This window comes from Peromyscus californicus, unplaced genomic scaffold (genome assembly GCF_007827085.1).
Source record: "Peromyscus californicus insignis strain IS unplaced genomic scaffold, ASM782708v3 Scaffold_7__1_contigs__length_154581171, whole genome shotgun sequence".
In the NCBI taxonomy this organism is placed as follows: Eukaryota; Metazoa; Chordata; class Mammalia; order Rodentia; family Cricetidae; genus Peromyscus; species Peromyscus californicus.
Window position 1 is genome coordinate 81,355,740 of NW_026294595.1, and position 22,104 is coordinate 81,377,843.

The 22,104-nt window shown below is 39.2% G+C and overlaps 1 protein-coding gene across 3 annotated transcripts in view; it reads left to right on the plus strand.

The window, feature by feature from the left end:
* Positions 1-22,104, plus strand: part of Dcdc1 (doublecortin domain containing 1) — a 402,669-nt gene that overhangs the window by 210,039 nt on the left and 170,526 nt on the right. For all 3 annotated transcript variants that reach the window (XM_052722390.1, XM_052722391.1, XM_052722392.1), the window contains 3 exons: positions 4,794-4,899; positions 13,265-13,390; positions 16,549-16,667. In XM_052722390.1, the coding sequence (XP_052578350.1) occupies positions 4,794-4,899; positions 13,265-13,390; positions 16,549-16,667 (351 nt within the window). The remainder of the gene's footprint in view (positions 1-4,793; positions 4,900-13,264; positions 13,391-16,548; positions 16,668-22,104) is intronic.

Consider the following 22,104-nt stretch of genomic DNA (forward strand, 5'->3'; position numbering starts at 1 on the left):
GGAAGGAAAAGTCGAGAATTCTTGGGAAGATCTGGAAGGATAGCACCATCTTGCTCCTAACTGCCCATGAACAGATGGATATTAGTTTCTAATCTGTCAATAATAAACGCTGTCACCTATTCGGTGTTGACTTACAAATTAATGGCTTAACATTTTCATTTAATTTTCAAATGATGAGTTAACCCCAGCAGTCTCTGTTATCACTCCATTTTTCAGAGACAGACCAAGGAAAATAAATAAATAAATGATTTGCCCAAACGCACACTGCTGGCAAATGGTGAGCCAGAATTCAGATGGGCATCGTTGGTCTTAAGGACCTTGATGCTTTCCCACCAGGCAGTACACGGTGATGGAAGCATGCTCTATGTCTGGTGGAAATGTGACTACCGGGACTAAGGGACTTAATTTTATAATTTATTTAAATCAAATTTAAATAGAGATATGTAACTTGTGGATAGTGTATTCGTTATCACAGCATGATACCTATGCTAGGTTGGGTTAGGTGACCTTTCTATGCGATTCCATCTAGCTTTGGTACTGCATAACTTAGCAAATTACATCTCTTTAGTATACATCTAAAAAGGATAGAGTAGAGGGTATAGCCAAAAATCCAAAAGCATTTTGCTGAGGTTCACTCATTCCAGGCAGGGACAATCCATTACTAAATCAAAAGGATATATATGCTGGCTCTGTGGCCCTAACCCCATTGACTGCTTCGGCTATCCATATGAGCTTTGGACATGTTTCCCCTGTTCTCTCTTGCTTGGTAGAGAGAGAAACAATTCACCAGAATTCTTTCTAATGAGTGTTTTTCCATTTATAGGAAGATTTCCTTTGTGTGTAGAAACCCTTCTTAAATGTGCTTAGAGCTGGCTGGTGAAATGGTTTAGGAGGTAAAGGCATGCTGTGAGTTCAACCCTCAGAACACACATAAAGGTGGGAGACATGAACCGAGCCTACAAATTTATTCCCTGACCTCTATGTGAACACTGTAGCATGTACACCTCCACCACACACACATGTCATAAGTGTATGTATGTATGTACACACATGATAATAGAAATATAGTAAACAATTCTTTATAAGAAAATTTGCCCAGAGCCCTCCTTTAGATTTCTGCTAAAAGTTTTGTATTTTCAGTTCATTTACTCTGCTGTTTTATCGCTGAGCTATATACCTTATCCCTCGCATAGTCACTTTTAATTTTGCTTTGTTGGGAGCAAAAAGTACTGATCTGCTGAGGTAATTGGGCCCTTAAGTATAACAACATAAAGTTGCCTGTATGTAGCTAGAGTTTTCCTGCCTGGCCCACAGTCAGGACAAATCTCTCTCACCTGCCAGTCCCACAGCCTTTCAAACCCGACCAAGTAAACACAGAGACTTATTTTGCTTACAAACTGTATGGCCGTGGCAGGCTTCTTGCTAACTGTTCTTACAGCTTAAATTAACCCATTTCTATTAATCTATACCTTGCCACGTGGCTCGTGGCTTACCGGCATCTTCATATGCTGTTTCTCATCGTGGCAGCTGGCAGTGTCTCTCTGACTCAGCCTTCCACTTCCCAGCTTTATTCTCCTCCTTGTCCCGCCTACACTTCCTGCCTAGCCAATGGCCAATCAGTGTTTTATTTAATGACTAATCAGCAACACATTTGCCATACAGAACATCCCACAGCACCTGTACTTACTGCAAACTAAATGTGTTAATTTGCTTAATTATATAATCTACTCAAAGCTTCTTTCTATACTCTAAAATGGGTCATTTCAACCCTTAATAGCCATGCTCTTTTAATTTTTTTGAGATTTTATTTTATATTTTATATGGGTGTTTTTCCAGCATTCCAGTTTACCCTACATGTACAGTGCCCATTGAGGCCAGAAGAGGGCAACAGATACCCTGGAATTGGAGCTACAGACAGTTGTTTCCTGGCTTGTGGGTGCTAAGAATTGAACCCAGACCCTCTGGAAAAGCTGCCAGTGCTCTTAATCACCGAGAACTCTCTCTAGCCACTCACATCTTTATTTTTCAGATTATCCGTAGAATTGCCATTGTCGGTCTCAGAACTGGTTTCTTTCTTAATTTTTTTTTAATTTTTGAAAATTTCACACATTTATACAATGGAATATGATTACATCTACTACCATCCCCCTTTAAAACTCCCCCAACACTTCCCTCAACTTCAGGTCTTTTTTTTTCTTTTGGATAGCCCATTTAAGTAAAGTTAGAACTGCCTATCCATATGATTCTCCATCTTCTCTCAACTATTCACCACCAGGAGCTCCTCTGTAAGGGGTGGGACCTGGACAATATCTACACCATCTGTGCTGGGATTTTGGCCAGCTTGATCTTATGTAGTTTTTGTGCAAGAAACCACAGCTGCCTTGAAATCATGATTGCCTTAGCCTTTGCATGCCCAAGTCAACATTTCATAGCTCTTCTCTCCATCCTCTGGTTCTTACGTTCTTTCTGTCTCCTCTTCCATGACGTTCCCTGAGCATCAGTGGTAGGAGAATTAGTATAGATTCTCATTTGGGGCTGAGTACTGAGTCTTTTGTTCTCAATACTTTGGCCATTTATGCATGTCTCCATTAACTGCTGCCCACTGCAAAAGAAACTTCTCTGACCAGGGTTGAGAGCAGCCCAGGTCTTTGGTCACAAACATAAACATTTAAAAAGAAATTTAGTAGTAGCATAGCACCTTAGCATAATGACAACAGGAGGTTCTACCCCCAGGGCCTATGACTTTCCTATCTGTGGACTTCTGACCATGATTATAAAACTAGGTATGAAATTACCTCCTAAAGAGAAGGCCTCAGATCAAATCATAAAGCAGTCAGTTACTCCGTAACAGTTGTGCCGCTATCATACCTGTAGGCATTTCTTGTCTGGTGGGTTGGTATTATAGCATACAGGGTCCAGTGCTGGGTCAAACTATTGGTGTCTTCTCTCCTTCATCAAACTGTATAGCATCTTTGAACCCTATTAAAAGCTAGTAAGCAAAGAGGAAGTTTCCTGGTCAGCTTGAGATTGATTTCTCTATGTCCTGTGCCAGAGTGTGTGGTGTCTTAGGAAAGGGTCTTACCGTGCAGTTATGGTGGGTAACCAAAAACAATGGCCAGCACCTGTGCTGTTTTGGAGATTGCTGGGATCTCCATGATCACTAATTAATAGGAAGGAATCTATGGCCTGGCACTGAGATTTTTATTTAGGAAGCCATGTCTTCTGGGAGTGACTGACCACACTCAGAGGGTAATTCTGTTCCAACTCTTTTAATTGTAGTTTGACTTTGAAATTAGTTTACTCACTAGTAGGTTTTCTCATGCAGACCTTGCTCTGGACAACTCACCTCCTCCTCCTCCCCCTCCTCTGATCCTCAACCTTATCCCTGTGTAATCTTTTAACTCAGCATTCTTCTCTCTTCTTTCTTTTCACATGCTTTGTGCTATACTTACACTTATTTCTTTTTTTTTAAAGTTGGGTTGTGAGGTAGTAGGTTCTTACACTGCTTTTCATATTCCATTTTCTGGGGGGAGTTAGCTCTCCCTTTTACAAACCTGAGTTCCCCCATACTCTCAGGGCTCTCCTTGCTTAAGCCTTTCCTTCCCAGTGTTAGACCTCACTGCTTGCATTTTATCTAAAATCTACTACTTTCCTCTTGATTAGTGTGTCTCTCACTAAAAAACTGTCCCTTTCTGCTTCGCTGGCCTCCACATGTGCACTGAGTGGAACACACAAGACAAAAGATTGAAAGCGAGGACCCACATATAAGGGAACATACTGTGTTCGTCTTTCTGGGCCTGAATGACCTCATCTAGTATAATCTTTTCTGGGTCTACCCATTTACCTACAGATTTCATTTTTCTTTATAGCTAAGTCATATTCCATCGTGTGTATGTGCCACATTTTTCTTATCCATTCACCTGATGATGGACATTTAGATTGATTCCATTTCCTAGTTATTATTAATAGAGTAGCAATGAGCATGTGTGTGGCAAGTGTCTCTGTAATAGGATATTAAATCCCAAGACTGGTTTCTATTGGATAACATGCTATATAGCGGTGGTTCTCTACCTGTGGGTCCTGACTCCTTTGAGGGTCACATATCAGATACCCTGTATATCAGATATTTATATCACAATTAATAATAGTAGCAAAATTACAGTTACGAAGTAGCAATGAAACAATGTTATGGTTGGGGGTCACCACAACATGAGGAACTATACCAAAGGGACGCAGCATTAGGAAGGTTGAGAACTACTGCCATATAGTATAATCAGCACACCAGTGATGAGCCAGGTCACTGCTTTAGGGTAAAGATTTGCTCACTTTTAAGATAATTGTCTATACTAAGAGTGAAACCCAACCTTTTTAGATTGCATCTTCTCCTGGATCCCCATTAGTCTGTTATGTGTCTATAGGCTCTCTTGCAAATTCTAAACTAACATGTTTGGCCAACTATTACAAGTATCAAAAAGCCCTTCTTTATTTATAGCTCAGTGTATTTGTACTTCACACTTGATAAAGGTGATGTCTCTACTACAAACAATTCTCTACAATTGTTTACTTTCTATTAAGAATGAATTAAGGATTGAATTCCCCAATTTCATAAATAATTACAAGATAAAATTTTAAAGTTTTTCTCCCTTACAAATGCTGACATGCTTTACAAATATTTTGTGTCTCAACATTTCACTGATAGAGGATATTTTTCATAAATTACAATACTAATAAAGAATATTATAATTTAGTGTTTTTATTCTGCCAAAGCTAATTATAATGTCTTATGTTCTTAGTTGGGAAGTTTGTGAAGGATTTCCAGTGAACATTGGCAGCACCAGTCAACAGATCCATGATTGCTTTGAAAAGGTGGCCTTGGAGAGTCATTTCCTACAGAACAAGGTCAGACCATATGTACTGTAAGAGGGCCTGTTTCACATATTAGATATGCAGCTATTATACTACAGTTACACAGTGGATGTTTTTTAAAGATCTGTCTTAAATATAGAAATTGGTTTTAATAATGTTTAGGCAGGCAATTTTGTCTACTTCTTGTTAATTAAGTATTTCTAACCTTACATAGTATACAGTGTTCACACTTGGAAGTATTCTGTTTGAATTGTGTCATATAAATCCTGTTGTTTGTCATAATTTTTCATTCAGGAATAGTTAATTAGTTAGGATTCTTTAAGAAAGCTTTTAAGATGTCTCTTTTCTTGGGCCAGCCACTGTGGACAAGCCTGAGCACTTGAATTTCATCCCATGGACTCACAGGGTAAAAGGAGAGAAATTCTTGCAGGTTGTTCTCTGACTGCCACACATGGAAAGAAATAAATCATTTAATTAAAACGTTACTTCCTTGTATGTTAGGATCTGCTCTACTTGCTATACTGGTCTAGATCCAATTCATAGCAATCAGACCCACATCTGTTTATCAATTTCTACTTAGAAATTCATCCTCCATAATATTTGTCAATTGACCTACTGAAGACATTTAAGATATCTCTGAAGAGGAACAATTGTCGCACATTTCTTAGATGAAAAACTCTGTGTAAGATTGTTATTCACATCAGCCATAAATATTAGTTTTTGAGCAGAAGGAAAAGACGTCTTGAGCAACATGTCTGAAGAAAGCAGGACTTCCGCCCCACAGTCCAAGCCCCCTATTCCTGAGACACACTGCAAAGGATACGTTACCTAAACCGGCTTCATTTCTTTTTCTCCGTGTTACCCACTGACTCTTTATTATATGTAAATGCATGCTGAAAATCTTGCTTTGTTGGTTTGATTTTTCTAGAACAGGACTTGAAATAGTGTAACTAGAAATGGGGAAAAATATTTCTAATCCTGGCTGATTTTGATCAAATTTAGAAAATAGTATAGTAACTGGTGCCCATTGTTTTGAAACCATCTGACATTGAGGTGTATCTGCCATAGGTCTCTGTTGGGAGCATAGCATGGAGGTCTTTGTGCCCACACATCTCCAGAGAAACCAGGAATGTTAAGTTTACAGGATTGTCATTTCAATGGGAAAGACAAAAAACCTGTTCTTCTGTTTAGAAAACTGGCAGCTGGGAGTGATAAACAGCCTGGTGACCTACATTATCTGTTGGTCCAGGCCATACCAAGCTCTTACAAGCAAGACCCAAGATAGCTAGTAATCTAAATGATCCTGATAACCAGAGACTCTCCCAAGTTCTCACAATGAGGACCAGAGGTGGCTAATAGCCCAAATGACCTCTACTCTAGCTGCATGACCAAGACCAGACCAGACCCTTCTTTAGACCCTAAAGCTAGTACAGGTAGCTTATCTCTAGAACCCATCTTCTTGGAAGAAATGACATGTACCCTGAGCTGAGTTTCAATGTAATTACGCTTCTTTGTGCACTGGGAATTGTATTACACCAGGAAACTTTTTTTTCAGATTGCACTGGGCTTAAATACACTGGGAATAGACCACCCGTTCTTAGACTCCCTGAAGTCTGATCGAGGTTGATGAAGTAGATCCGCACCGGGTTTGCTCCTCTGTATGACACCTGCAGAGACTGGGACCCCTCGATCTCTTCCTGTTGGTGTTCTTCATCAGGGTTTTCTTGGTTTTGTTTTCCTGTTTAAAATCCTGCCACATGTCTGACTGTTACCTAACGAAGTTCTCGTCACTGTCACTCTGAGTTGACATCTTTCATCATCTTGTTCCTCCTCTCTGCACTGACATCTGGAATTAGTGAACTGTGCACCCTAGCAAGCTACTGACCTGCTTGCACAGCAGCTTGCATTGTGCCTTGCCTGAGCCACGTATCTCTCACATTCATCCCCTGGCTCAAAAGGTTGTACTCTACATCTTTCCACATAGTCATACCAGAGCCTTCAAAGAGAAGCTTTGTTTTGTGTTCTCTGAACTACTTTTTTTCTTTCTTTCTTTTGAAAACACTTCTTAGAGTTTGTGATTTGATATAAGTATTTGCCTTCCTTGGCTTCTGGTTTTCTGGGTAGAGAATTCTTGGGATACAGATAATATGTGTAAATGCCAATACAGAATCCAGAGTGACATATATATACACAAACATACAGACACACAGTGTGTGTGTGTGTGTGTGTGTGTGTGTGTGTGTGTGTGTTACTTTTGAGGTGGGGTTTCATGTAGCTCCAGCTGTCTGTGTCCTCTATGTGTTAGTGAAATTATATTGTTCATCTGTTGCTTTGTGAGAACACTCCACATCCTGCTGCACCCATGTAGATCCCTCTGCCTGGATCTCAACCTCTTTTTCTTTCTTTTTTCTTTTCTGTCACCACTGTCTAGTCATCTCTGTCTCCCTTGTGCCGTGTCCTAGCATGGAGTCTGGCATGTAGTTGGCATTCAATGATGCTCTTGAAATCTTGCCCATCATCCTGGCCCCATCTGGCTTGTGGCAGCTTCAGGAAGTCTATCTTTACCTCACCCCTTCCTTAAACTATACATGATATTTCTGGTATTCATAGCCCCAGAAAATTTCTAACAGTATAGCATTGAATTAGCTACCATTTTATTATTACTATTGTTATTACGTGAATGTGTTGTAGGCATGTGTGTATATAGTTGTGCTTACCATGCACGTGTGGAGGCCAGAGGTCAACCTTGACTGTCTCCCTCTATTGCTCTTCACCTCATTTTAAAGGAAAAGGTCTATCACTGGACTCATAGTGTGATACTTTTGCCTAGGCTGGGTGGCCAGCAAGCAACTGGAATCTATGCCTCTTTTCTTCTGAATCCCAGTTCAGGGTACCCTGGGAGCAGGAAGGGTACAATGGTAGGTTCTGTTGAAAATGTTGGGATCAATCAAGTTTTAGTTCAACAGTAAGGAGTTGGTTGGCCATTCTTTTCCCAGAAGGCGTTGGGAGTGTTTGATCAGAGGTGAGATCTGATGCAGTGTTAGGAAGAAGGCTCAGGAGGCTTTCGTCTTATCCTCTCTGCTAGACCACAGGTCCCTCAAGGACAGGTCCTGATCTTGCTTGTGTCTACTTCAATATCTGTATGTACAAAGTTAGGTAAACTCAAGCAAGTTGATGAGTTAATTAACTCACTCGACAGAGACTACTTCAAACTTAAATGGGAAAAAATATATCAAAAAGACAGTAGGAAAAGGAGGCAGAAAGGGGCTTTTCTCTTACCTGCTCTGTCCAGGTGCTACCTTATACAATGGCATACACTTTAATGCTAAGAAGGGACAGACAATAGTCTGTGAGTATTTATTTTCTATTAACTGGATCTCATGATCCATTGAAATGAGAAAATATTCATCTCAAATAAATGTTCTCATACTAGTTTTGAAAGAATACATTGATTTTGAATAAAGCTCAACCAGAACAGTAGAGTGAAAAAGCAAGACCTTGATTAATCTCTCAGCAAGGAGATGCTTTTGAGGTGGTGGCAGGGAGGGGGGCTCCGTCTTTGCTGTGAAACCTTTAAATCCTTTCAGTAAAGTGTCCCCAATTACTTACAGAGAGGTGACCAGCGCATTGGGAATAGTAATTTAATAACTTGAAAAGTAGTACTTTAAAGGTGGGTACAGGCAGAGGTGACAGGCATCTACAGGACATTTTATTGTGGAATCTTGGTGCTCACTGAGGTAAAGAAGACACTAAGAGGATTACAACAGGGGTTGAGAGAAGGGAAAGAAAAGCCAATATTCCCAATGCATAGGTTTTAAAATTGGCTGCAGATAGAGATGTCATTGCCCAACCCCTGACTGTTCTTTTAAATCTCTTATTGACAAGTAAAACCTTTCCTACAGAGAAGTATCTGGAACATACAATCCCCATTTGCAATGTGGGTGACCACTGTAACCCTGACAATTACAGCCTGTTGCTCTTTTATCCATTTCAAAACCAGGATTGGAAGCCACTAAGAGTTGGCAATTTGGCACATACATATTTCAAAGACTCCCCTATTGTTGCTCATGTTGGCAACATTTGTAGATTGATTCAGTTTTAGAGCAATCAAATTATATGTTTCAATAAAATGGATGAGATTTAAACTTCAATATAAAAAATGTGAAAAGAATAGCTAGAGGAATGGCTGGTTATGGGATAGCAGAGAAGAAAAGCATGGCCTCCAGTATCTGGCACATCTTAAACTTGACAAAATGGAAAAGAAACTTATTTTGTTCCTGCTCTTTCAGGAGTTGTTGACTTTGCAGGTGTCAGAGGGTCTTCATTACAATGTTCTTTTTTTTTTTTTTTTTTTTTTTTTTTTTGAGACAGGGTTTCTCTGCGTAGCTTTGCGCCTTTCCTGGAACTCGCTTTGTAGACCAGGCTGGCCTCGAACTCACAGAGATCCGCCTGCCTCTGCCTCCCGAGTGCTGGGATTAAAGGCGTGCGCCACCACCGCCCGGCATTACAATGTTCTTAACAAAAATATCAAGAAAATGACCAGTTTTTCATTTTAGAGTCATGGCATATTTCTTACAAGTTAATTTGTAAATTCCAGTCTTATTGATACCTGCAGAATGCATCCATAACTGTTAAACATATGATTATTCTACAATTAATCATTGGTCACAAGGAGGCTGGACAAAGATAAACAGTTGCTTGCAACATGGGACTTTAAATCAATTCCTCAGTTTCTTTCTTGTCTTGAGACCATGTAGTTGTTTGAATGTCATTGGCACCCATAATCCCATAATCCCATAATCTCATGGGGAGTGGCACTATTAAGAGGTATGGCTTTGTTGGAGTAGGTATGACCTTGTTGGAGGAAGTGTATCACTGTGGGGATGGGGCTGTGAGTTTCATATACTCAGGATACAACCTAGTCAGTCAGTCAACTTCCTGTTGCCTGCAAGATGTAGGACTCTTGGCTATTTTACTTGTAACGTGTCTGCCTGCATGCCGCCATGCTCCCTGCCATGATGGACTGAACCTCTGAAACTGTAAGGGTGTCGCCCTCAATTAAATGTTTTCTTTATAAGAATTGGCATGGTCATGGTGTCTCTTCACAGCAATAGTAAATCCTAACTAAGACAAACTAATACTTGGAAGCCACTTAAGGATTGCATACCTAGATCTTAAATTTCCTTCCCTGCTTGATTGTGTAGTTATATCTTTGCTGATATTTTCTGCTCTTGGACCTTTTCGTTTCTGGGTAGGAATGACTGAGGGGGAATAGCTGATGGAAGGAAAGATATTTCATAACATTTCTTACAGTAATTTACATATAAAATTATTTAACTTAACACAAAGGTACATCATCAAAAGTGTAATTTTAGATAAAGTTTCTAGGCAGTAAATACTTAGTTCAAATTGTGATCTGTGAGTTTCTCCTTTCCATCCTTGTAGTCTATTTCTTGGTGAACCTGCAGGAGAAGGTGAGTGGGTATTGAAAGCACACCATCATTATTAATCATCTGGGGGAAAATCAAGGAGTTTGAATTGCATCAGTATGTCTATATCAGCACAATATATTCAGTCAAGGGAGATTATAATGACCCTTTAAAGTAGATCATGAATATAGGCATCCAACTGAATAAACTAGAATTCCCTTTTCAATTTATGGCAGCACTTTAGAAGACTTTTCAATACCAGATTCGATATATATATGTATGTATTTAGATATCAGACTGAGCACAAATACTTCTCTCCACATGTGCACAGGTACACACATACCCATGTATGGCATATTACATTGTAAATTGTTGGAGTATTTCTGCCCTTATTTCTATTTTTCACAGATCTTATATCTCTCTTGCCCCTTATAAACTATGTACTCTAGAGATAAGCTAGTGGACTAAAAAAGTCAAGTTGGGCCATTGAGATAGCTCAGTGGCTAAAAGCATTTGTCATGTGATCCTGATGATGGAGCAGGATCCCCAGAATGCTCATAAAGATGGAAGGAGAAAACCAATTCCACAAAGTTGTCCTCTGCCCTCCACATGTGTGCCACAGCATATGTGCTCACTCATACTTACACATCATGCACACATGTGCATGTGAACACACAGACACACACAAGCACTAATGAGATAAAAATGAATTTTACAAAGAGATCAAGTTTTTGCATACATTTTGAACTCATTATGGAGATTCACAGGAGGGCATTGATGGGGGAAACATGCCATCCACATCCCCTGGGTTCATTATTAGCTCACACAACTTGTGTTATTATTTATCACATTATACATGTAAATGGCTTCATTGTCTTCATAACCAGATTCTGATGAATCATTTTCATGGGGCTCTGTTCTACAATGCTTTTTGATTGTTTGCTTTTTCCTATGTTTCCTGATGAGCTTGTCTCTTTGGGCATAAGTGAAAACACTGAAAATGAATTTTCTGAAATAATTTCAAATGCAAAAATGAAAAAAGAAAAAGAGGAGGAAGAAGAGAACAACAGAGCAAGAAGACATAGTCACAGGAGAAGACTCTTAGTGGTGGCTGTCAGTTAAGAGTTGGCAGGATTCCTTCCTTCTACTTTTTTTTAATAACACAAATGAAGCTTCACTGGTGTGGGTCTGGCTGTGTCTGCCCTGTGCAGAATCGCTTGGGAACTGTCCAGCAAAATATCTCTTGAAGAACAGCATTGTGTTAATACTGGGTGCCAGCCCAAGGCAGAAACAAAGGACCCCCTTGCTCTTCACCAATAAGCCAACTGTTAAAAGATTAAACCATGTTGTGGAGATAACAAGAATTTAGGCGCTGGCAGCAGGTGCTGTACAAAGAAGCAGTTGGCAGCGTGGGTCCTCTGTCTAATTCCAGTCAAAACAATCTCCAGCCCAGATACAGAGGGGAGTTTAGAGGACAGAGGCAACTTGGAGTGAAGAGGTTGAAGAGGAGTGCTACTTTAAATACCGAATCCTGCAGTGATGGCTTAGTAGAATATAGTTTATCATTGTTCAAAACCTGTGGGGGATTCCCTTCTAGAATCTGGCCACTCCTGGCTATCTGGGAGAATACTCAGTCAACGCACTGTAAGTCAGATCTGCTTCTGTGCTGAGAAGCAGCTACAAAAGGCATTTTACAACTTTGATTTTCACACAAAGGAGTCGAATGACATTTCTCCCCTTGAGAGAGATCTTTCTTTTCTTACAGAATAATTATCGTAATATACCCTTCTCGGTTGTTTAAACACATTTCAAAGTATGTATTACCTTATGAATTATTGTTTAATTTGAATATTAAAAAATCATCTTGCTCAGTAAATATATAGTATTGTTGAACTTGTAGACATTTTAGCATCAGAAAGTAATTTAAATGGTTATTAAGGCAACGTCACTTATCACACTAAAGGTATATGTTGGCATAGCTCTATGATCTTATACATGTTGCTATTTAAAAGCTGTGATTACTTGAGGGGAATGTTCCTGTAACTTAGGAAGTACATTGTATTAAGTGTGAAGTAACAGAGTTTCTATAGATGATATAGGTGGATGGGAATTTAATAATCAAGCCATACTTGAAGGTGCATAATGCCCTCTACATGCACAATGTGATCAACAACACAGGCTGTGGAATCTGAATGACCCTTGGAGATATGCATGGCATGTTCCCCCATCAGTGCCTACTCCTTTTCCAGTGACTCTTCAAGCTCAGAAGTCTTAGTTAATATGTTTTTATTCTCAGGAGAATATGTAGACTCCCGATTATTCCCCTGCCTTTAACATCTCCATTCTACAGTCCATCATGTCCCCCCATGGTATACCAACCTTTACTAAACCTTGCTGGGATCTAGATCCTGGTGACAGCTTGTGCCATCTCTCTGCCTTCACCTGATGCTTTCTGCAGTTGGGCAGCATTTACCTTTTAACTCTACTAAGAAATTCTAAGATACATGGACTAAAATTACTTTACTTTTGATAGCATCTTGTTCTTTATCATCTATATCAGCTTCATTCTTTAAGAGCTATAGCATACGACTCTTTCAAGATTCTTAATTTTATTTTTATTACAAAAATGAGCCTATTTTTTGATGCCTCTAATGCAATTTAATTATTTGCATAGTGTTTAACATGAAATTTTTTTTCTTTCTGTGTATGTATGGGGGGGGCAACCTTTTTAAAGCATGAGAAATATTTTATAATATCCCATGCCACACAGACAGGATCATTGCACATCAGTACTGACAATCAACAAATATGAACTGAATTAAATGAGGCTGCATACTGATGTTGAAGATACCCCCTCCATCTTAAAACCCAATGTTCTGGCATGGTTCATTCCTTTTGAGTAAGTGTGTTGAAGAATATTTGTTTTTCAGATCATGAATTAAAAGGGTAGCCTTCTCCTTGTGATGCAGGCGGATCCCAATATTGTTCTTTATGCCTCTGTATCCATCAGAAAGCACAGTTCCTCAAGGAGGGAAGTGAACAGCAGGAACCAGAAAGTGTCCTGGCCTGCAGCCAGCGTGTGGCTGATCACCAAGGTACCAAGGCGCATCTGCTCTTACCAAATGACTTCTCCTTGTTTGCTGCCATGTTGTGCTGCTCCAGAAACTAGGGCCTTCTTGCATCTAAGCATGCAAGTGAAAGCATGTTAAATGCGGACTATTAAGACCATCTTTTCTGCTCTTAGTGTTCTCTAAAGCAGAAGATTTATGTAGACCAACAGGCACTCAGTATCCTTTTAGACATCCTGATTAGTTTACTTCTCAGAGTATGCTTAAACCAAACACAGAGTTTGTGTGAACTCCAGAGACTAATGGTTTTTCATGACAGGTGTCTGAGTCTTCATTGTTGATCTTTACCAGCTCAGCATCACTTGGCCTAATAGATTAACACCATATTATGATTTTTCATACATGTTATCAAGGACAGTTTTAAAAGAAGATTCTCAGTATAAAATGTGAACAGTTTATAATCTATGTAGGAAATCTTCATTTTTCTTTATTAATTTATAATTAGATCTGACATATATGAGGAAATATAATTGCCTCCTACCCTTTTACTATTAAAATACTGCTTGCAAATACATACTTTATCTGGAAAGAGATGGCACATCTTATGTTTGTTCTTTTATTTTTCCTTTGCCACCATTCACATCAGGATGCTCTACTGCTGTCTAAACATTTCGAGTCACATGAAACCATCCAATTAAGTTTGGTGACACTTAATCTGTGGTGGTGGAGAAAGGCATTGAAACCATTTCTCACATAAAATCCTGGATTACCCAGGCTATTCTATGATTCTCTGATAGACAAGAACAAACTTACAGAAATTAAGATATGAAGGTACTAAGATACAATGTTCATTTCAGATAATAATATAGGACCATGTTGGGTGAGATGTACCTGATGTCTGTGCCCAGCCTTAAGACCTATTAACCATTAGTTCTTTTTACCTGGTTTTCAGCATTATGTTAGCTTTTTACTTCTGTTAGTGTTAGAATATATCTGAGAAAGCAACGAGAGGAGGAAAGATTTGTGTTAGCTCGTGGCTTTACAGATCCCAGTCCATGGTCAGCTGGCCCCGTAGTCCACGACAAGGCAGAACATCATGGCTGAAGGACACAGCAGAAGGACAACTGCTAGCCTCATTGCAGTCAGGAAGTAGAGACAAGAAGGGACCACCCTTCAAAGACAATTCTCAGGGAACTGCTTCTTCATCCAGACTGTATTTCCCAATGCCACATACGTTAAACTATGAATCCACCAATGGATTTATTCATGATTAGATCAGAACCTTTTGATCCAGTCACTCTTCAGTGATTAGATCCACGAGTGGGGAACAGGCCTCATGCATGAGCCCTTTGAGGACATTTTACATCATAACCATGGCATTTACACAGTTTAAGAAACCGAGGCTAGTAACAACAAGGGAAGGATTGTTGGTCTGACTTTATAAATTAAGCTTTTCTTCTGTATTACAAAACCGGCTTTGTATCCGATCAATTTGTGAACATGCTAAGAGTGTCTTCCTCCTAGCCCTGCCACGAAATAGTTGGGTGACTGCCGTCTAATCACACGTGGCATGTAGAGTTAGGACTTCTCATCCTAAATGAAGTGGATTAGGAGCTATGGAAGGCCAGTGTTCAAATCTTAGATGGTCTTTTAATAAAAAAAGAAAAACCCAAGCCAGATATCAGGATGAGAGCTGAAAGATCAGAGAAGTAGAACAATCAGCCAATAGTTCTTACCTCTACGAAATCCTCAGCCTAAAGAGAGTGAGTTCCTGTTTCCTCACGCCTTATATACCTTTCTCTGCCCTGCCATATGACGTCCTGGGATTAAAGGCATGTGTCTTTCCCAAACAAAGGCATGAGATCTCAAGTGCTAGGATTAAAGGTGTGTGCCACCACTGCCAGGCCTCTATGTCTAAGCTAGTGACTGGCTCTGTCCTCTGATTCTCAGGCAAGTTTATTAGGGTTCACAATACATCACCACAGAAGGCCCTTTTCTAAGTTTCATCTTCTGTCATTTCATGGTATTTATTTTTAGACTCTCACTATACTATACAACTTGTATTTGTAATATTTCCTTAAAGTGATTGAAATTCTTGCCCCAAGAGTGCAGTTTTCCTGGACTCTTTGTGTAGCCTAGAGAAAGCGATTTGAGTACACTGAGACACAGTTTCTTTAACTGTAAAATGAGTTAGTCATGCCTTCCTTGCAAAGTTACACCAAAGTAGAAATCAGAAAATAGGTCTGCTGTTGTGGCATGACATCTGATATAGAGGATGCTCAACAATGTCTTTTTTCCTTTCTGTAAACCTTTCCCTTTTCTGTACAGACAAACACATTTACACATGCAAGGATTGCAAGTACTTATTACCACCCAAATTGTTTACAGATACGTTTTCTAGGTCACCATGTATTTCCCTTTTACACAACAAAAACCTGAAAAGCAAAAGTTATATGCTATAAAGGAAACAAGAAAAAAATGAATGTACATAGAAACTTCCCCTCTCTGCCTTTAACAATAAGTCCCTTTCTGTGATATAATACAGAATTTTACATGCCATCGTCCCCAGTGGGTATGTATAAATCTCTCTGTCACTGTAATTCATTTAAAATGAGCTAATTCACTAAATAGGAAAATTATTATTAAATAATCATTTTACAATATTCTAAATTAACTTTCTTGACAGAGAATGCTTACATTTAAGACAAAGAGGTCATGCACTACCACCTCCGTACAGTTTTAACCCATGGTATTAAGACCCAGAGTAAAACTTTAAATTGATATGAAGGTTGAGGATTTGTTCCAATCCTCTCAGTTCACTGCACGTGTTTGTCTGTGCATACTGATTTCAAGGAAGCTCTGTAGTTATAACTCTAGCAAGTGACACGTGATGGACCCCAAGTCACTACACTGTGAAATATGCACAGAAAAGAAGGACAAATGAAGATATCAAGGTCTGTTTTATTTTGCGTTCAACTGTAAAATGCCACCCTTGTAGGCCAGAGGATCGCTGCTTCTGAGTAGGGCTCACTGACTGCTAAGTTGTGGGTAGTATTTCACTTTGAGCCACTGTTAATATCCAGGCTTATCCAGGCATAATGACCTCACTATTTGTGACACATTGTTGAATTTTCTGGTTCTTTTAACTTATTTAGACCTTTTTCTCCCTTCCCTTTCATTGGAAGACTGGGATGATCCTGAGCAGAGCGATAACTCAAGGCTGCCTGGCTGTTGGTCATCCAGTCAGAGTCAAGAGCACCCAGGGGACATCACTGGAAGGATATAAATTACTGCTACAGAAAAGGTAATGCTTCTGAGTGATCTGGCTCAAAACAACACATTTTAATTTTGCAAATTCTGAGCAGGTGTATTGAGATGTTTTCTGGCTTGGATAGAACAATCACTAGGCATTTAAACCTTACATTAACATTTCTATTTTAATCTAGAAGAATCTTGAAAATTTATGTCACTTTGTTTGGTAGTATGCTAAAAAGAGAAATATTGACTTCAAATGTTTCTATGCAGGTAATAAGCCACATGAGCTTTATTTATTCCATGAGGGTTCCTTGCATTGTGTCCATCTTTATTGTAAATTAGAAAACTTAAATTAGCATGTGTGCTTTTAACTTTTTCTCCATATTTTTGAACATGGAATACTGTAAAAGTAAAATTATGGAGATAAAACAATGGCTGACTTGGAGTGGGCCAGAAATAGCCTCTGTCTATCATATTTTTTTCTTACAGAAGATATGGTTGGAAATTTTTTTAAATAAAAGTTTAATTTTCTTAAATAAAAAAAAACCTCTGAGGCAGAAAGTTGGTTTATATCCAATCACCTACAAGGTTTTGTTTCCAAGATCCTTCCTTCCTTCCTTCCTTCCTTCCTTCCTTCCTTCCTTCCTTCCTTCCTTCCTGCCTTCCTTTTTTCCTTCCTTTCTTTCTTTCTTTCTTTCTTTCTTTCTTTCTTTCTTTCTTTCCTTCTTTCTTTCAAGACAAGATCTCTCTATCCTCTAGTTCTGGCTGTCCTGGAACTCACTATGTAGACCAGGCTGGCCTCAAACTCACAGAGCTCTTTCTGCCTTTGCTTCCTGGGTGCTGGGATTAAAGGTGTGCTCTAATTTTGTAGCATGCATCACCTTTGATTTAACTTAATATTGACAAGAACAAGCATTGCTGTATTTTAGTACATAGAGAGTCATGATTTAGATAGTTTGGCTGGATAAGGATGTACATAGAGATGAAGCCAGAATCATGATACTTAGGCATCAGGGAGGCTGACCCAGCTGTGAATACAGAAGGGAAAATGTAACATGAAAAGCAGTCTGTCCAGCAGGCATAACGTACCACACAGTGATTAAAAACACCATCTACAGAGTCAAATTTCTAGGTGTAAACCCTGGCTGCACAACTTACTCTCACAACAACCATGCACTTCTGCCCCAGATACCATTCTGATTTCTCAATGTTGCATTACTACATTTAAATCTCATGTCAGTCTGGTAAGGTGATTATCATGATTATCTGCACTGAAGTTCAGAGACAAATTTCTTGTTCAAGGTCATACCTTTTAGATGGCTGCACAGGAAAACAAACTCAAGCAGTCAGTCTCTAACCCGAAAATGGACTCTTAGTCACGACACTACACTGTTTAATAGGACACAGTCAAGTCAAATAATTGACAGCAAGTGTCTGGTGTTGTAACAGAACACCTTAGAAGTTGGGGGTGGGTGGGGGAGAGGCACACAGGAAAAGGAAATATCAATGTTTTTAAAATCGCACATATTTATCATGGAATATCTGTAATTGTGTCTTATTAGGCAAATCACTTTTCTCTTTTAGCTTTTACAGTTATACCTAATGCTATAACTAGGATTGATTGATTGATTTAAATGCTGTCTCTGCATTCCCAGTGTTAGGAGTACAAATGCACATCATGGTGCCTAACGTTTTATGTGGTGCTAGTCATCAAACTTGGTCCTCATGGTTGCATTGGAATCACTTTATTGCCTGAGCAGTCTCCATACCTTCTTAAAGATATTTTTTTATTCTTTGAAAATTCGTAGACGTATACAATGCATTTTAGTCATACGTTTCCCCCACTCCTTCCCTTCAATTCCACTTGGCCCTCTAGACAATATATTTCCCCTCTAGATAGTCCTAATTTTTTAATTAGCACTGAGCCCAGTCACTGCTGTATACATGTGCATGACTGTGGGTTAACTAGTAGGACACGGGCAACCTGCCAGTGGCCACCCCTCAAAGAACAGTGACTCTCATGTAGTCACAATCAACTGTCAATATCTCTTCAAGTAGGGGTGGGGTCTCCATGCTGGGATTTGTAACTGGCTTAATCTTGTGCAGGTCTTACGCAGGTAACCACAGATGCTGTGTTCATGTGTGTAACAGTCATGTTATACCCAAAGGACATCCTTTCATAGTGCTCTTCCCTCTCCTCTGGCTTTTCAGTTCTTTCTGTCCCCTGTTCTACCATATTCCTTGAGCATTAGTGGATAGATGTTTATATAGATGTCCCATCTGTGGCTGAACATGTACAGCAGCTTATTCTCAGCACTTTGAACAGTCATGAATCTCTGAATTAACCACTACCCATTACAAGGGGAGGCATCTCTCCCCAAGGTTGAGAACTGAACAAGTATGCAGATAAAAACATAAATATTTAGAAAGCAGTTTGACAACATGATTACTTAGCAAAGCAGCATTAAAGGATTTCTCCTTGAGCCTATGACTTTGTTAGCCAGAGGTTTTGACCATGTTTACAGGACAAGGCATCAATTCTCTCTAATGGAGCAGATCTCACATTCAATCCAGGGTGGTTGGTACCCATCCGGTCTTGCCACTATTGCACCAGTGGGTACATCTTTCCTGGTAGGTCATATTTGTAGCACTTAAGATCCAGTATCAGGTAAGACCATTGATGTCTTTTCTCCCCCAGCAGCCTGCATAGCACCTTTCAGCAGTATGAATATTATCCAGGAGGGAGAGAGCTTCCTGGTTAGAGGATACTGATTTCTCTATGTCTGCATCCAAAGTGAGTGGTGTTCCCTGAAGACATTCCTTTTTAAGGGAACTGCATAGTGATCAGAATAGTCTATATTCTACCAATAAAACAAATCTCAACAACTCTAACAGATTTCAAATAAGATAAAATATAGTCTCTGACCATATAGAGTTAATTAGGTATCAATAGCAGGAGGGGACAGCATTTAGCTCAGTGGTAGAGTGTACAGATTCAATCCCCAGCATATATTGAAAGAAGAAAATGGAAATGAACTCAAAAGGATAAAGCTTTCTGTGATACCTCCAAATATATAGACATGAAGTAATACATTTCTAAATACCCCATGCACCAAAGGAGACATTAAAATATAAATTAGCAAGTATTTTGAACTTAATGAAAACAAAACACAAAGGTAGGCTTACAATGAAGTGCTATTGTGAATCTAGTAGCATGTCTAATATTCCAAAGACTAAGTTAGAGTTTTAACAAGTAGTGCTTTCATCACTCTTAGCTGATGGAAATGGAAAACAGTTTGAGAGCTAGTTTAAACTTCTACAGAATATAAACACTTTTCTACTCTATGGCCTGGCTATCCTACTCTGAGGAATTTATCCAAAGAAAATGAAAGTATGTGTTCCTACAAAGACTTGTACATGCATGTTCACAACAGCTTTACTCCAAAAGATGACAAAGCTAGAAATAACCCAAACATCCATCTACATAGGAAAAATAAGCAAATTATCTTTTCCAAAGAATGATGCCAGTCAATAAAAGGGAATTGGTTCTTAGTAATGCAACAGTAGGAATAGACTCTCAAAGGAATTTTGCTAGCAGAAAGTTAAAAAAAAAAAAAAGTCCATACCACTTGACTTCATTCACATGCAATTTGAATAAATTCTCAATAATCTAGAACTCTAGAATGCAGGTCACTGACTGACTAGAGATAACAAAGTGGGGAGGCCAGAAAGTAGGATTTTAAAAGACTCACAGGGGCTGGAGGGATGGCTGCTTTCCCAGAAGACCTGGATTCAATTCCCAGCACCCACGTGGCAGTTCACAATTGTCTATAACTTCAGTTCCAGGAGATCCGATGCCCTCTTCCCCTCTGTGGGCACTACATGCACATGGAGCACAGACAAAAATATAATAAAAAGTTTTCAAAGATGCACCAGAAAGCTTTAGAAGTGATTTCCTTCTGGGGAGGAGGTTGAGAGACATAGAAATGTTTGTTATCATGACTGAGATGATGATTTCAAAGTATATGCATATTTCAAAGTTTCATATTTTATTCTTTAAATATATGCCTGTCAATTGTACAACTGACATGTTATATGATAAATAGAATAAACAAAGCTACTTGAAGCTCCAAATAAAGCTCCTTGAAAAGACTAAATACAAACTAAAAAAATAAACAAAAATTGAAAATGAGTAGGGAATAACTGAGTTATGGTTTTGTTAGAGAAGGAGAGGAGAGAGGAGAAAGGAGAGAGAGAGAGAGAGAGAGAGAGAGAGAGAGAGAGAGAGAGAGAGAGAGAGAGAGATCTGATTGATATCCACAGTCTAAACAGCAGGTATTTGGGAGTGTCCTGTTCACTGGTCTTGCTCATGATGCCCAGGGTTCTCTCTGGCCACAGTGGATTCTGAGAGCAGAGCATCTGTTCAGTTGCCTGACCTGAACCTATCCAGATCTTCTTCCTACTGTGGTCAGGATAGTGAGACAGTGGTAGTGAAGCTCAATGTCCTGAAAGCAGGGAAAGAGATTCCAGTTAAAAAAAAATGCAGCAAGTTTGGGGAGGTGGAGGCAGGAGGATCAGAAATTCAAAGTCATCCTCCAGAACATAGTGAGTTTGAGGTCAGTCTAGCCCAGTGATTCTCAACCTTACCTTCCTAATGCTCTGACCTTTAATACAGTTCCTCACGTTGTGGTGACCCCCGTTAAATTATTTCATTGCTGCTTCATAACTGTAATTTTGCTACTGTTATGAGCCATAAAGTAAACATCTGATGTGCGGGATATCTGATATGCGACCCTGTGAAAGGGTCATTTGACTCCTAAAGGGGTCACAACCCACAGTTTGAGACCCACTGGTCTAAGATATTTGAGGTCCTATCACTGAAATAGAAAGTATAAGCTTAACTTTGAAAATGTCTATTTACAAGAAGTGATTTTATAATCTAGAAAAGAATGAAGGACCAAGAGGGCGGGGAGGTGGGAGGAACGCGGAGTAGTTGGGAGGAAGGAAGATTCCTATGCACAAATGAGTCTCATCTGCCTTTGTACTGATTCAGCTCGGAAGTTAGGTGAGGGGCAAGAGAATGGTCTATTTCAAGGTAGAGCTAGAACAGCCAAATATTTGGAAAACACAAAGGTGTGTTTTATTTTTAAAACAATATCAGTAGGCCCAAGGTGTTTGAAAGGTACCTTATTTCTGGGTATATATTCTTTCAAATACATCTTTGCTCAAGCATCTAATGTACTTATATGACTTACATTTTGAGGTACTCACATTTCATTATGAATAACAATAAATATCATGTGACAACCACTTCCAGAGACAAATTTTTTTCTTCTGCCGCGGTGTAGTCTAATATGATTTTAACAAAGGCTAGGAATCAGAATGTAGCCTTTTGTAAGCTAAAGATAATAGAACTAGCATTTAAAGAGGCAGCTGACAACTCCCAAAGAATATTGTAAACATATCATGCCTCATTAGTGCAACCC